The sequence below is a fragment of the Astyanax mexicanus genome, chromosome 4 (assembly GCF_023375975.1).
Source record: "Astyanax mexicanus isolate ESR-SI-001 chromosome 4, AstMex3_surface, whole genome shotgun sequence".
In the NCBI taxonomy this organism is placed as follows: Eukaryota; Metazoa; Chordata; class Actinopteri; order Characiformes; family Acestrorhamphidae; genus Astyanax; species Astyanax mexicanus.
This window is the reverse complement of record NC_064411.1, coordinates 42,118,714-42,135,254: the sequence shown is the minus strand read 5'-3', so window position 1 is coordinate 42,135,254 and position 16,541 is coordinate 42,118,714. Positions and strand designations below refer to the sequence as shown.

Genomic DNA, 16,541 nt, shown 5'->3' with positions numbered 1-16,541 from the left:
TACTTTGTTCATTTAGTGCATTAAATGTGTCAGAAGGAAGCAGCTGTCTCAGTTAATGCTTGCAGAGTTGCAGGTACACTATAAGCCAATGCTTCTGTTGTTGGATGCAGTGTGTATTTATTACAAGCTAGTAATAAATTATGGTAAACTGAAACTCTGGTGCTGTCTTCTTGCTGCTTGCATGTGATCATTCAGGTCTGTGAATGCTGTAGCAGGGAAATGTAAGCGTTTTAGGGTGCTCTCATGTCTATGTTACCTTCTGGCTCTCTCCTTTGGGTAAGGCTGTTAGAGTCAGATCTGCCGGAGTCATTAATTAGCCACACTCGGATAACTAGAACTAATTCCAACTCTACCTTTTAACAGACTTAATGCCTGCCCACTTCTTTGGCCTGACACTGATGGAAGACTGTCCGATTTGCTCCATTGCTTCCTGTGTAAGACCAGTAGTACTTGCACCAGACTGACCGCCAGGCTCTCCTGCTCATGATGGGTGTGTAGTGTTGATAGTGCGTCCAAAACCAATCCGCACATTTTCAAACAGTGACAGGTCTGGATACATGGCTGGCCATAGTATAGTATCTGTCTCCTTCAGGCAAGCAAGGGATTTACCTCCAGCTTTGGGAGAGCTCTTTCTTTCCAGTGTCGCCTAGAGCTTTTTTATTGAAGGCTTTAATGTTCATATTTAATGTTTTTTGTGTTGTTGAAATCTTGTCCTGTTACTGGATTCCTGTAAAGCTGCTTTGTGACAAAGTCAGTTGTAAAAAAGCACTAAACACATAAATTTGACTCGATTAAACTAATCATTTTAGCCACAATTGCCCATTTTGCCCTGCTGTCTACTAAATACTTGTAGTTATCTGCAAAAATAGGTCATGGCGTACAAAATGTCTAAAAGAGGCTAAAGGATAAACTGAACAACAGGGTCAAGATTTTGTGTTCTCAACAACATGGATGCAGGTCCAATTAATGTGTCATTTGGAATGGACTCCTGGAAGAGCAGCCAGTCAAGAGAGTCAAGTACTGTGAATGCACATACAGTTCACTGCCCTGGGATCTGAGATCTGATCTGAAAAACAGGGTGCTGCTTGAACGCTGCAGGGATCCCAGGACAATCCCCAGAACTGCAGAGCTCTGCGCTTCAGCTTTCAGCAGGTCTGTGAGAGCTGGGAACAGCTGAGAGGATTTGAAGGATGCTGCCACTGAGCGGCTGGCCTGGACTCGACAACGCTGTGCAGGCCCCGATCAAAGCCAAGCTGGGAACAGTGACAGCGCATTTGTTTTTCACAGTGAGATGCGAAACAGGCCGATTACTGCTACTGAGCACCACTGTCCGGGTTCATGTCTGCGCTCAGTGAAGTATATATATACTGTGCAGAGCTTTGCTTCTGTGGCCTTACTGTGAAAGCGTACACTGTGTATGCAAAGAATTAAACAGTATATAAATAAGAAAAATGTGACTGACCAACTTTGGCTGAACAAGATGTGCTTTGTTTCGTGTTATATCGATATCTCATCAGTAAATATATACTGGGAAGGCACAACAACAGTGTTGACTGGGGAGACAATACCACTTTTTAAATGTCTCTTACTAATATCAGTATTGCCGGTAAGGTAGAGTACCTGCAAATACTTATACCAGCATGTTACTATCTTTTTTCCTTCTCTTAAACCAAGCTCCTAATACACTCTGAATTATGCATTTGTACAGATCTGGAAAAAATTCAAAGACTTCACAGTTTCTGAATCAGTTTCTTTGATTTTTGCTATTTATGTGTTTGAGTATTTGAGTATACATTTATTTGCAAATTAAGAGAAATGGCTGAAATAAAAAAAAATATGCAGAGCTTTCAGACCTCAAATAACGCAAAGAAAACAAGTTTATATTCATAAAGTTTTAAGAGTTCAGAAATTATTTGGTGAAATAACCCTGGTTTAAACCACAGTTTTCATTCATCTTGCCATGATCTCCTCCACCAGTCTTACACACTGCTTTGGGATAACTTTAAGTCGCTCCTGGTGCAAATATTCAAGCAGTTCAGCTTGGTTTGATGGCTTGTGATTTTCAATTTTGTAAAATCAAAGAAACTCATCATTTTTAAGTCGTCTCTTGTACATGATTACAGTTGTGGTGCTTACTAGACACTGGGTCTTATGTAAAAGTGCTTTCACCACTGCCCTTTAAAAAGGCTCTCGGATGCTATAAGCAAGATGGTAATTTCAACTGCCATCAGGGTTGTCTATCAGGCAGCCACCATCATATTAGTTTGAAGTAACATGAATGAGAAACTGCACTGCTACACACTGGAAACACATCATTTGTATTGATTAATTCAGGTTCTGCTTGTGTTGTGTAAGAGTATGGAGGTCTTGTGATAGCACAGATTCTTAAATCTTCTTTGTCCTTTGTTAACACTATCAGAATACTAATTGTTTTACCTAGCAGGATATTACTTTGTCACAAAGCTGAGTTACAAACACATATGCATACATAGACACACACATTACCTGCATGGTTCGTCTCTTGGTGAGAGTGATCTCAAAGTTCCTCCATTCCCACCGCTGCTCCACGATGTGAGCGAAGATGACGTGTCCATTCCCACAGGCCCCGGCTAGCTGAGTTCCATCAGCAGACCAGGCCAGACTGAACACACTGCCTGTGTTGGGCTTTTCTAGAGCATATGACCACTGTGGTAGAGAGACAGAGACAGAAGAGGAAGAGAGACCTTTTTATGTTAACTCTTAAAATTAGCCAGCCACACCGGCCCTTTATGTATAAGACTGGTGACCCCTGTCGTAGGCAATGCGTTGACCTGACGCAGAAGTATAAACCAGTCTTAAGGAATAATGACATCCGTAGTATGGTCAGAAGAAGCATTCCAATAAACAAAATGCTATTTTCCCCTGTTGTACTAAATTGTATATGTCCGTTAAGGACTTTAAGAGTTAAAGTAAAGGACAGAGTGCTGCTAAAAAAAATACACAGCTTTTAAATGGTCTGTGACACATATATCCCTATGGGCTTATCTGGGTTAGGATTATTTTAGTAATAGTGTAAGAAACATTTACTTATTTTTTTCCTTATAGGCATAACATAAGCAGTGGAATAAGATACATTCAATATACAAAATTACTTAAAAAGAATAAAAAATTGTAAAAAGTTAAATAATCTTCATTATAATATTCTTATATTATTCTTATTATATTACAATGTAAACATGAGAAATAGCAGATACTTAGAGCTACATTTAAGAGGATTCACTTGTAAAGATATTTTAGAAGAATATTTTGTAGTGCGGAGTGAACTGAAAAAAGGGTGAGAATTGTGAACCATTACTGCTCTTAATCCAGACACCAGTCCTCAGGCACTGAACAAACCTTAATGCAGAAGCCCGGGGGGTTAGGCTGAGACGAGCACAAGGCAGAATATGTCTGGTAACCTGTCTGGTGGTTATGGGGGGAGGGGAGGCACTGTAGCCAGCCTGAATGCAGTGATGAACTGTGAGATGCTGCATGGCTCTACTCCAGCCAAGTCTCGTGCTCAGCCTCGTAAACATTCACTCTGCTACACTCATTTATAAGCCGCACCCAGAGGACGTATTTGTGTGCCTGTCGGAGTGTGTGTGTGTGTAAGCGTGTGAATATGGATATATTTGAGCTTCTCTGAACAAGCAGCAGGGAAGGAGCATAATTACAAAGTGTTTCCTTTTGTATTTGTTTTAGCTATGAGAGCAACATTAGCTGAGATAACTTAGCATTTGCTTGTTTACCAAATGACTGACTGCTTTTCTGGGTAGATTTCAATTCACATATGATAAACTGCGATTTTCTGTTGTCTCAAAATGGCTTCCAATGAGCATCGCTAATGTGTGTGAGACGGAATTAGTTTCTCAGAGGGATGTCTGTAAAAAATATTTTATATTTCTATTCAGTGATAAAACTCCTACATTTGGACTGCAATAAAAAAAAAAAACAGTGAGTTTTTGGCTTTCTTAGTCACATAACATCGAGTTCAGTAGCTCCTCCATTTCCATTCGCTGTTGTGTTTACGCAGATCTCTGTGGAAACGCGCACCCAAAGTGTAATTACTTTGTGTTGCAGTGGACAAATAGCTATTTTATTAAACGCAAGGTGACGAAACTCATAGATGTGCGTCCAGACAGGAATAAAATTACTGGAGGACCACGGAGTTCAGCGAAAAACAGTAGGTAATTCAGCCTGGAATTTTCTCCGAGCATATCTGAGAAAAACACATACATGGTTGTTCTGGATGGGTATTAAGAGGACCCCCATAAAAGAGAAAATGACCCCAGGACCCCCTGAGAAACTAATCCCGTCCAGATAGGGCTTAACTTATTGTTAGCTAGGTGTTGCAAAGATCTGGGGCTCAGTCCAGTTAATTACAGGATTTTATACATATCATACGTAGTTTTTCTTATTTTATTTAATTGTTTGGAAAAATGAACAAAACGTGTTGGATTTAGCATTATTGATGGTTGTCTTAAGGAAAATAATTAAAATGAACTAAATAAACAAAAAGAAAATACACACTCTTTTAAACAGCAAATGAAAGTAACAAACCTCCATCAGTGTAATTTTTAACTTTATGACAGAATCCTGTTCTATCTATTTTCTTAGATCTTTATGTTAAATAGACCAAAATAAATGTTCCTAAATTAATAAAAGAAATACATTTGCCTGCTTCAGTAAAGTTGCCATTTTAGGGGCACAAGTTATTTTTGTTCCAGTAATTTTAGTTCTGCACAAATTTAGAAAAATAAATAAATAATGAGCTTATTTTCTTTCCCCCCAAAAAAGTTCTTCCCTGTTTTTTAAAGCGTCTAATGTAGGCTGTAACATGGACTCTAAATATAATCCGTAAACACCGCAATTACACCAGTGTCTGCAGAACGTCTCCTAAACTGGCACCCGATCCCAAACCAACAATAGCAAAGCCTCGGAGCTGGGACGCTCTCCACTGCGTTTTATAGCACCTGAAACCAGAGGCTGACTAACAGAGCAGACCCTGTTCAGCCACACTCTCCAGCCCATCACGTGAAAGAGGGGGAAGGGAAGGACGAAGGGAGCAGCAGAGAAAGAGAGAGTGAAGAGAGAAAGACGAGTGGGGGTAAAAAAAAAAAAAAGAGAGTGTTGGTTTTACATTAGTTCCACTCAGAAAAAGTCATAAAAAGTGTTTAAAAGAACTGGGGGAAAAGGTAAATATATACCAGGTAAGACAAAGGGCTGTGGGCCTCATTTTCTGTATTTTTATAATATTTTTATTTAATTAGGTCTTGAGACAAATCCTAACAAAAAATCTTCATCAGATTAATGGTGTGCAGAATTGTTCACGGCTCTGTTCATAGAATGAAGATCCCATTGTCCTGAATTTGTTTCTAAAAAGAAATTTCTTAAGAACAGTGAGCCATTTTTATGCAGTGTATTTGCTACCTACAATATGTGTGTTAATATCTGCACGAAAATGCCAGCTGTTGAATATCACACTATTTACCTGGATTAAAATCTCATTATGGTCTAATAAATGCATTCAACTACTTTAAGTTGCATCCACTGCTGACACCGATGTGCAAATGCACACATAGAGCTTATTTAGTTCATATATAGAAGTATTGGGAATAGAATATGACTCTCTGGAGTAAATAACATGACCCTAACATGCACTATGGGTAGGGTGTCCGGACACAGCCTAGAACAGTATAAATGGTGTCTTCCCTTTACGTTGGAAGTCGGATACACCGGAAATGGTGTCACACTTACGTCAAAGCATTTCCAAAAAAGTAGTTAGCTAAGTTAGCACATTTACCAGTGTTGTATGGTGAATCACACCAAAGTGTGCCACTTTTTATGTCCCAGGTAATCACTGTTAGCTTTGTCTAATGTTAGCATTGTTAGCACTAAAAGCTGATAATGCATTACACAGAATATTACATTACACATCCAAACAATATAGACACTCCACACCTCCAAAGATAAAACGTAATAATGTGGACAATAATATGTGCAGCTAAAATTGGATAATACTACTGCTTTCTAGGTAGGGAATCTGACTTGTGGGGGCACACCAGTTAGCAGTTTCTGAAATTCTTTTGACAGTAGAGACAGGTACTCCAACAAGAGCAGAATAAACTCTTTTTAATACCCTTGATTTAAAAAGAAAAACCAAAACAGGTTTTGTCAATGTAATGGTCAATGTAAAAAGATTTAGGAGAAACGGGACACAATGTAAAGAGCAACAGGCAGATTATGTCATTAAGTTAAAAACGGCATTTTCCAGCATATTTTTGCTCACTGTACAGATCTCCCATTCTTCAATACATGCATAGACTTATATAGACTCTCTGAACTTTCTTCCTCTCTTTGGCCTGCTCTCGAACAATCCCCCTCTCTGTAGTCAACATGACGGCATTCCCCCACGTGCCACCCAGCCGCAAACGCCGCCAACATCCATCCCCTGACCCCTGACCTGGCATAATCAGCCTTTTTTCTTAATGTGTGCAGGTGGCTGGCCACAGAAGAAAGAAAGGCCAAACTAACCCAAACGTGAAAAGAAAGAAAATAAAAGCATCAGCGTTACAGCTGCCTGCGGCGGCTGCCTATCAGAGCACAAGAAGGAGTCTGTCTTAATTTGAGATTCCGAGGTGAGGCGTTATTTCCGCTCTGGTCAATCAAGGCAAAAGGTTGCAGTCGACAGGCTGAATTTGAGGTGTTTGATCACTCCGCCCTGCTTGCTATTTAAAGCCAGGCGGTGGCAAAAATAGCAGCTTTCCTTAGGTCAACTTCCTGCCTCCCGCGAGAGAGCGTATCGTGGGCCTAAATAGCCGCAGACGAATGCGCACTTTCATCCACTCCGCAAGAGTTGTATCAAAGGTAGCGTTCACTTTCATTTCTCTTTTTCTTTTGGCCTGCACTTCTCCTTCTCTCCGGTCCTCACCTGCCTCCACATAAATTGCAGGCTTAAAACGACTTTCTGCCTCTTTTTTTGCTGGAGGTGGGCGCAGCAAAGATAAACAACTCCGGCCGCACGGAAGGCCGATGCCAGGCTTTGAAGTTTACTTTTATATACCTTATTCAAAACAAGGGTCGCGCTGTGCTTGGAGCCGCTCCATCGGGCTCTACGAAACGGACGGCGCTCTAAAATAATAGTGCTATAATCTATTCTTCTGCAAACATGGCAGCACGGCCGAGCTTAAGGGCCCTCTGGAGGGGACGGGTGACTCACCGATGGAGCTCAATGTATACACCAGACCGCAATGAGCCAAGACACATGATAGCGGGTCCGAGGAGTGCTTTTTGGATTTGTGCTAGCCTAATGCTTTTAACACATTGAGCCATTAGGCTCCCACTGCAAGAGACAGAGACAAGACTTTTTTTTTTGTGTGTGTGTGTGTGTGTGTGTGTGTGTGTGTGCGTATGTGCATATGTGTCTGTATAGGGCAGCAGGAGGGCGCACATGCAGGTGTGTATAGTGGAGGAGTGTGTGTATGTGTGTGTGTCACTACTGCTTCTGGAGTGTAAGGCATATGAGACCAAGTACACAGTGAGCATTTACAAGAAGCAGAGACAGAGCCCATTAATCACTGCCAGCACTGCTGGATCATCCTGAACAGCAGAAAGTGCTGTGTGTGTGTGTGTGTGTGTGTGTGGAAGCACACACATATGGCACACGTTCATGAACAGTCGAGTTAGAGGGTCTGGACATGGTGCAAATCCCAGAGCCCTTCCATACAGGCCTACTTGTCAGAGCTGTCAGGGCGAGACACTTGCGGACCACAAGCCCCTCTATGCAGACGGGAACGGTGCTCTGAAGACTCGAGCCAACCCTCAAACAAACGTCCTCTCCAAAAACACAATTAGCACTATCTCACACATCTTTACTTTGTCTCATTCGAGTGCCTGTCAAGCTCATTTCTACACATGCAGTTCCACTTCTCTTGGCATGTTCATGTTACAGGACTGAAGTGGTCTAAATTGAGCGACACTCGAAGCAAAAATGGTTCTGTACAGTACTGAGTAATTGTTTGACTCAAAAACAGTAGAATCTTTTTTGGATGCCACACAAAACCATTGATTTTACATAAAACAATTTACAAACTTACCAACGTGACACACTCTTTAACCTGGCAGTACTGGAAAGAACCTTGCCATACAACACATCACAAAACATGGGTTACAATTCTATATAATGTAACATATCGCAATACTGAAAGAAAGAAGATACTTAGGTAATATGTCACAGAATAAAAACACACTAAGCTGCAATGCAACCCTTTTCCAGCCTATAGCCGTTTAAAATCTCTGTGCCACCAAGTCCACCATATATCTGGGAGTGCAAACACACTAGACAGTTTTGGGAGTACAGTGCAGAGCCATTTGTGAGTTGAGATTTAAATTTGGCATTTCAGAATGTCTACAGCAACCAGTGGCATTGTGTCCTGATCGGTGTGTCATGATCAGATCATACGTGGGGCCAGCATTTTACAGTCACCAGCTACCAAAAATACAAATTAAATGGAAGTGCTTATGGCTCGATTCATCATTTACTCATTTATACTATCACTCTTTCTCACATTTTGGTGTTGACAATTTTCTAACTTTTAAACCTCGATCTAGAATGAAAAACATTTTTCTCTGCCAGCAAATGTGTTTTTTTTTTTTAATTTTACATATTTTTACGTGTGTTTTCAGAATACCTACAACGGACCCAATTACATGTTCTGATTGAATGAAATGGATACAACAACAAATTCATAGAAGACCAGATACTAGATATGTGTAAAATCTCTAAAACTTACTAAATGGGATCATTTTCAACAGATTAACAGACTTCTTTGATGCCATGCGTAGTCTCTGGAGTTTTTTCCACATGTTCTTATGCTTTGGCATAATAAAATGTCTTTCATAAATAAAAATAGGACTGAACTGAATTGAATAAGCCTACTAGCCTCCACATGACCTGCTATCACTCGCCTTCACCCTCCCCTATCACTTTCACTTTCTAATGTTGGGCTTTCTCTGGTTTATATGCTGTGGCCTTCCCCTGCAGCCCTGAAGCACAGCATTACTTTAATGCAGTTCTTAAATGTGTGTGTAACTCTAGGCTCAGGTTTCGCCACATAATGTGTTTGGCATTATTTTTAGATCAGTGTTTGCTTACACTAATCATACATTTATCTTCGCTTTTTGCCTGCTTTTCCAGAAACTTCCCCCTAAATGGAAAGTATGATATGACACATTTGCAAAGTCCACACACTCACGCTGACTGGCTGCGTGGTTATTACAGGTGTATTTGTGTGACGAACTGAGGAAAAATCCCTTATCAGCAGAACGTAAAATTGAATTTGGCTCTAAAAATACACATCTCATCACTACACAGTGACTGCAGGGCTATTATTACTGAATCTGTGTTAAAACGCTACAGAACAATGTTTCGTCTGTTGAATCATTTAAGTACGGGCAATCAAGCCCTCTTAATGTTAAATCCAGTCAGTGTAGATCCACATATGTGTATATGGGTATATATAATTTACTGTAGTGCTGAACAATATGATGTTAATCAATATCTTGGTTATTGAACATTTTACCTAGGTTTATATTAATAAACAATTACTTTACTGAACAAATAAAGCAGCATTTACTTTGGTACAGGCTGCTCCAGAAGCTTGGTTGGCTTGGTGTTTAAGATGTTGCTTTTATGTTGCTTTTATGTTGCAAACTGGAAGGGGTGTGGAGTCACGTCACTACACACAGTGGGTGATGATTATTGTGACTGTCAGCATCTGGTTAAAACTGTCCACTGGCACAGACAAGAGTCTTATCACATATATGTATTGTAGATTTGTGATAATGAGAAAATTGTGAAAATGAATAAGCGGATATTAGCAATGACAGCAGGTCTAGCACCTCTAATGGCTGGTTGCAGTACTACGTGCAGCTCCTACCATCCCCATATGTATCAATGGAAAACAGCTCATTTCTAATCTAAACTGTCCAGTGTCTAAATATCTGAGCTCCAAAAATTTGGTTAAATATGGTCATCTTGGACTGTTTTCACTATATTATGCAATACCTCCTCTTGTTTACATTTGTTGACATTTACTACGCAAAAAAACAAAAACAAACTATAAACTGGATATCAAGCAGAAAAAAAATATAATTTGGCTTCCGGTCACTTTGCGTTTTTTTTATTTTTTGAATCACACATTTACAAGGCCAATTACCCAACCCACTCATTAGGACCCCCCTATCACCCCTATCATGTAATGCTCCAACACCAGGAAGGTGAAGACTAGCACATGTCTCCTCCGACACATGTGAAGTCAGCCACGTGCCTCTTTCCAAACTGCTGATGATGCAGAATTGCAGAGTAGCATCACAGCACGTTAGGAGGAAAGTGCAGCGACGTGGTTTCGATACTTCAGCTCACAGATGCCTCATGCTGAGCAACATCGCCTTTTGGAGTGATGAGGAGAGAGAGCGCCATCTACCCACCCAGAGGGAGCAAGGCCAATTGTGCTCTCTCGGGGCTTCGGCAGCTGATCGCAAGGTATAGGAAGGGTGGAGAAGTAGGTGAGTCTCTACTATGTAGACTCTGGTTACCAATTTGACAAGATACAGACATTTTTGTCCTTATTTCTATAGATCAGAAGAGAACTGAACCACTGCATCCATGCTCATATACACCCAGTGGTGTAAACATGAATTTTCCAAACTAAGTTTTTATATTTCTAACATAAAGGAGGCACCAGTTGAAGTGGTATTCAAATCAAGGGGCCTCTGTGCAGGGGGTTCAGTTCTAGGGTCTGAGTGGAAGAAACTGACAGGAAAGCGGGCTAAAAAGGGTAGTAGTAGCTCAGTCCTGATCCAGATCATGGCTTACACCTAATAAAATCATATCCCCACACCGCGTTTGCTCAAAACATTCCCCCGTATTTTACAGGACGCTGGAACAGTGCCAACACAGCACACCGAAACGTTCAATGCCATGTTCTATAAAGGATCAGGTTGGAGGAAACCGCAACGTGATCTGGGTTTTAACCAAAAAATAAATAAATAAAAAATGCACCTTGAGGCAGGGCTAGATTGTGTGTAAGTGTGTGCGGATCATTCAGCAGCAGATTTGCTGACAAGTTTTATTGGAACCAAAAGACCAAAAAGGGATGATCCTGGCTAACATCCAGGCACTTCCTATTCTCTAGGTGCTGGTTGGACGAGAGAGAGAGTGCAGGAGTATATGTATATTAGAGTGAATTTATGGTGCAGAGGAGAGAGGCTGAAAAAGTCAGAGCATGTGTCATCACAAAAAAAAAAGATTTAGTTCAAAATGAACTAAATAAGTAATTGTAATAGCAAGAGATTCACCTGGACACCTTTAAGGCTTTACAAACTGAGCCTTCAGTTCACACTCTGCAATAGTTTTACCTGTGTTCCAGCACGATCTTTAAATACTTATGGATACAGATGGAACAGTGCTGTACTGAACCCTATACTAACTTATCTATGTGGTCCAAATCTTTCCTTAAAATCAAGTGTCTGGAAATCCCATAAATCACTGTTGGATATTGGTATAAGAAATACTGATACCTGAATTTTTGCATCAAAAATGGTCAAATTCATATACATATACATCTATAGGCTACTTTTACACATCAGATATTTTAGATCATATGTGACATAGGTGTGTTGTTTGTGTGGATGTGTAAACAGCAAAAAAAAGCATTAAATCTGATATTTCAATTCCGGTTTGGGCTACTTCTATGCGTGGAACTGAAATCCGAAACATATCCGATTTGTGGCAATTCGACGCAAAAAAAAACTAAGTAGAATGGAAAATGACCGTGAGTAGAAGGTAAAATCGACAACAACAGTAAGTTGAGGAATTCAGTGGCAGAAAAACGAGGTAACAGAGCTCTGAAATATTTGAGGTGATGTCTATGTTCCAAATAACATTTAGAAGGTGTTTGCACATGCACGTCACTTACACAATGTAAGACATGGGTCACATTAAAAATACTGTGTAAAGAGCCTTAAATAAACTTGGCCTAAAAGAAAATTAGATTTGGGTCACTTTTAGCCTAGATTCTGTTAATATTTATACCCCAAATAAATATTTGAGTAGACTAAGATCTTATGAAAATACCTGTCTAGCATATCTAGCATGTGAGACTGATAGAAATATCAACTTTCTTTATCATATGGTTTTTGCCAATGTGCAACCCTGCTGTTTTGAAGAAACAGTATCTGGATCATGCCACCTTAAAACTGCCCAGAGAATGTCATATCTCTAAACTAAATACAGACTGAAATCAGTTGTGATTAGAAATGGTCAATCAGTGTTTCTGGTGCCTTTATCGATTGCCAGTCATCTTTCTCTCTGATTAGTCAATCACCAATACTAATCAAGGGCAGGGCTGGATGACACATTAACTAATCCAGGTAATGCATCATCATGCAGGGCTTCTATAATGTTCTGCATTGTCTCTGAAATTTACAATATTGTTGTGGGACTCTGAGCACCACACGGCATATTTTGAGAATACCCATAACCAAACTACACTGAGGAGCTCAGAGTGAAACACAATATTTTTTTTTTAACTTCTGCAGGCATAAAATTCTATGCTTTGAAATTCTATGCTGTGATTGTACAAGTAAGAAGCCCCTACAATGAGCCTCGCACAGAACTGCTGTAATTCTTATCTCCCAAATATGTCCTGCTTAACTCTGAATTAGAGAAATATTGTAAAGAGATATATTGTTTTTTCCATTTGAATGGAAATGACAATTTTATCAACAAGTCAGCATTATTAAACAACACTTTCACACTGTGTTAAGCAGCTTATTACACCACATTGTTATATGGAGCTATATCCAAATTGTCAAACCACTGTAGATGTTCCACAGGCTTTGTCTTCAAGAAAGTTCAGGTACACACACACACACACACACACACACACACACTCGGAGACAGTGCAATCTGTCTCACTCGGTCAGCGCTGCTGCCCTCTTTTGGGGGAGCTTTCCTCTACTGTGTGTTTTTTGATTCTCTCACTCTCTTTCTCTGGCACTCTCTCTCTCTCACTCTCTCTCTTTTTCTGCCGCACATACGTTTACCATTAGGATTGGCAGGTGCTGCAAGCCAGCTGCTTCTATATACTGCAGCCTGATTAGAGTGAGAGGGGAGAGAGACGGCAGTAAAGTCCAAATGCTGAAGGAAAAGAAGTGCTAGTCTCCCTCACACCCTCTCTCTCCTTTTCTTTCTCTTCTCTGTTCAGTAAGTACAATGGCGAGGGGCCTGTATCTCAGGCTTAGACAAGCTTTATACAGCTGTTGGGGGGGTTTGTAGAAAAACGGTAACTGAGGTATTACCTTCACTAGAATTCTGCCAAGGTATTCTAGCTAATAGAATAGTAGAATAGTAAATATTAGAAAGATATCCTAATAAATGAGGCATTACCTCACTACCTTCTAGCAACTCAAGCTATTACCTAATTACCTCTAGAATTATATCAAAGATATTCTAGCTACTGAGGCAATGCCTTACTACCTCTAGAAGTATAACAAAGATATTCTAGCTACTGAGGCATTGCCTTACGACTTCTACAGTTCCAATAAAATATTTTAGATGCTAAGACTTTACCTCACTACTTCTACAATTATTACAAATATACTCTACTAAAGTATTATCTTATTAACTATAGAATACTAACAAATGTAGTCTAGTAACCCTAATTTGAAATACAATCATCTGCAGCATGTCTTGGGGTCCAAGCACTACTCAGCATATTGACGCCTATATATAGCACATATACAGCTCTGGGGAAAAAATACCACCTAAAAATGATGAGTTTCTTTGATTTTACCAAATTGAAAACCTCTGGAATATAAACAAGAGGAAGATGAATGATCACAAGCCACCAAACCAAGCCGAACTGCTTGATTTTGGCACCAGGAGTGGCATAAAGTTATCCAAAAGCAGTGTGCAAGACTGGTGGAGGAGAACATGCCAAAATGCCTAAAAATTGTGATTAAAAAGCAGGGTTATTTCACCAAATATTGATTTCTAAACTCTTAAAATTGTATGAATATGAACTTGTTTTCTTTGCATTATTCGAGGTCTGAAAGCTCTGCATCTTTTTTGTTATTTCATCCATTTCTCATTTTCTGCAAATTAATGCTTCAAATGACAATATTTTTATTTTGATAGCTACCTTCATTACACAATACAAATTACACCCAGTCTGTTTAATAGAGCGGCCGGCAGCAGCAATTTCTGGGGTCCAAGCAAGAGACTTTTTGCAAAAATATTTGAAATAACCAAGCAAAATGGGGCATTTTGCAGGAATCGCTTGACATTTATCCACCACAGACATTTCAAGATCAAAGTTCAGGCATACGTACAGTATAGTTCTGTTACCTTTTTGTAGGAAAGGTTTTCCAAGTAAAGATATGATGAACACTATTTTGTATTTTTACTGGTCATTATTGGGTAGTTCAGTTTAAACTGACCAGATTTCAACGTAGAATAATATAAATAAAGCTATACTCAAATCATCTGCCTGTCCTGTACCTCAATTTCTCCCCTTCCCTTCCTTCCTCCACCTGGCCTATGAGTGTGTAGAGAGAAAGAGAGAGAGTGGGGAAGGGGTTAATGACACATGTTGGAGTCTAATGGTTCCCTGTGGAACTATCTGCTGATTCAGCCCCATTACATCAGACACGTTAAATATGTCGGCGCTGACCGAGAGAAGCCTGCTCTGCTTCTCCTCACAGGACGCTAATCGGCGGGGTGGCATGTGACACACACACACACACACACACACACACACACACTGTCAGTGTTTACACATACTGTCAGGGGGACGGGAGGCTTGTGCTGGACTAGTGGTATAAATTAGGAGAGCCGGAGGGAAAAGCCCAGCTGGCTTCAGTTAGACTCGCTCCTCCGTTACAGACAGCCTGGCAGGACAGGTACCGCATGGAAACACACACACACACACACACACACCAAAAACTGCTGAATCCTCATTGTTATACATGCTACAACTATACAATATAGACAACAGAAATGGGACTCCTGCTTATTCATTGTTTCTTCCAAAAACTAGTTTTATTGGAGTTTTCATTGGAGTAACTGTCTCTACTGTCCAGGGAAGACTGTCCAGACTAGACTGCTGTACAAATGCACACATGTACTGCCCATAGAATAGGACTCTCTGAAACAGATAAACTGTCTCTGGAATCATGGTCCTTTAATCCAGTATTTTGGGAAGGCTCGAAAAGTTTGGAGGAGGTCACTTGGTGATAATCAAATATCCTGACCTCACAAACATCTTTAATGATGAATGCAATCAAATCCTCACAGCAATGCTCCAAGATCAAGTAGAAAGCTTTCCCTGCACAATAGGCACAATTATGCCAACAAAAGCAGCATAAGCTCTTTTTTAAAACCTTTGTTTACCAAGCAATTGTGGATACTTTCAATAAGTTTATTCGTAAAAAAATTTTAAGCAATTTTCCAATGGCCAAAACATTGGAAGACCTTAACATTTAAGCAATATATGCTTGCCAAACATGTTGTTTCTAAATCATTATCAATCTGTTCTACCACCAATTTAACCACCCCCACAACCACTGTGGTCCTATAATTTTTATTAAATTTTTTTATCTTTTTTTTTTATTATTTTCCCATTTTCTCCCCAATTTACACGGCTAATTATCCAACCCACTCTATTATGACTCCCCCTATCACTAGTAATATACCAACACACCAGGAGGGTAAAGACTAACACATGCTTCCTCTGATACATGTGAAGTCAGCCATCGCTTCTTTTCGAGCTGCTGCTAATGCAGCATTGCCGAGCAGCCAGCACGCTCGGAGGACAGCGCAGCGGCTCGGTTCCGGTACATCAGCTCACAGACGCCTTGTGCTGCGAACATCACCCGGAGGGGGCAGGGCCAATTGTGCTCCCTCTGAGCCCCGGCAGCTTGATGGCAAAGCTGCATGAGCTGGGGTTCGAATCTGCGACCTCCCGCTCATAGTGGCAGCGCTTTAGACCGCTGGACCACTTGGCGTGTCTAATACTTTATTATATACATATACCAATCTATTTGAAACAGTCATTCTAGAACAGTGCTATTATATTTCTGATTAGAGCTGCACTATACTGACTTTGGACTAGAATTGTTTTCTATGACTTCTGCCATGGTGGCACTTAGCATCACGGTCCACCTGCTCCATCATTGGCCCAATCACTAATGCCCGCAAGTCTGATGAAATCTCCCGGAATGTAGAACAAGTTGCCCAAGAGTGAACACAAAGGTGCACAGAGGCGACACAGACTTTTCCCCCCAAATTATATGCAAGAGAGGGAGAGAAAGGCGCTCCCCTCTTGTGCATGTTCATAAAGCACATGCAAAACAGATAGGGTTCTGATTGGCCTGTTCTCTGCAAAAAGTCAGTGAGCCAATCAGTTTTTAGTGTGGGCGGGCAGTGTTTTTTTCCCTCCTGGATGGAAGATCAAAAATCA

The 16,541-nt window shown here is 40.4% G+C and overlaps 1 protein-coding gene across 1 annotated transcript in view; it reads right to left on the bottom strand.

The window, feature by feature from the left end:
- Window positions 1–16,541, bottom strand: part of ift80 (intraflagellar transport 80 homolog (Chlamydomonas)) — a 95,818-nt gene that overhangs the window by 23,894 nt on the left and 55,383 nt on the right. Inside the window, exon 10 of the mRNA XM_049478665.1 lies at window positions 2,506–2,685. Within this exon, the coding sequence (XP_049334622.1) occupies window positions 2,506–2,685 (180 nt within the window). The remainder of the gene's footprint in view (window positions 1–2,505; window positions 2,686–16,541) is intronic.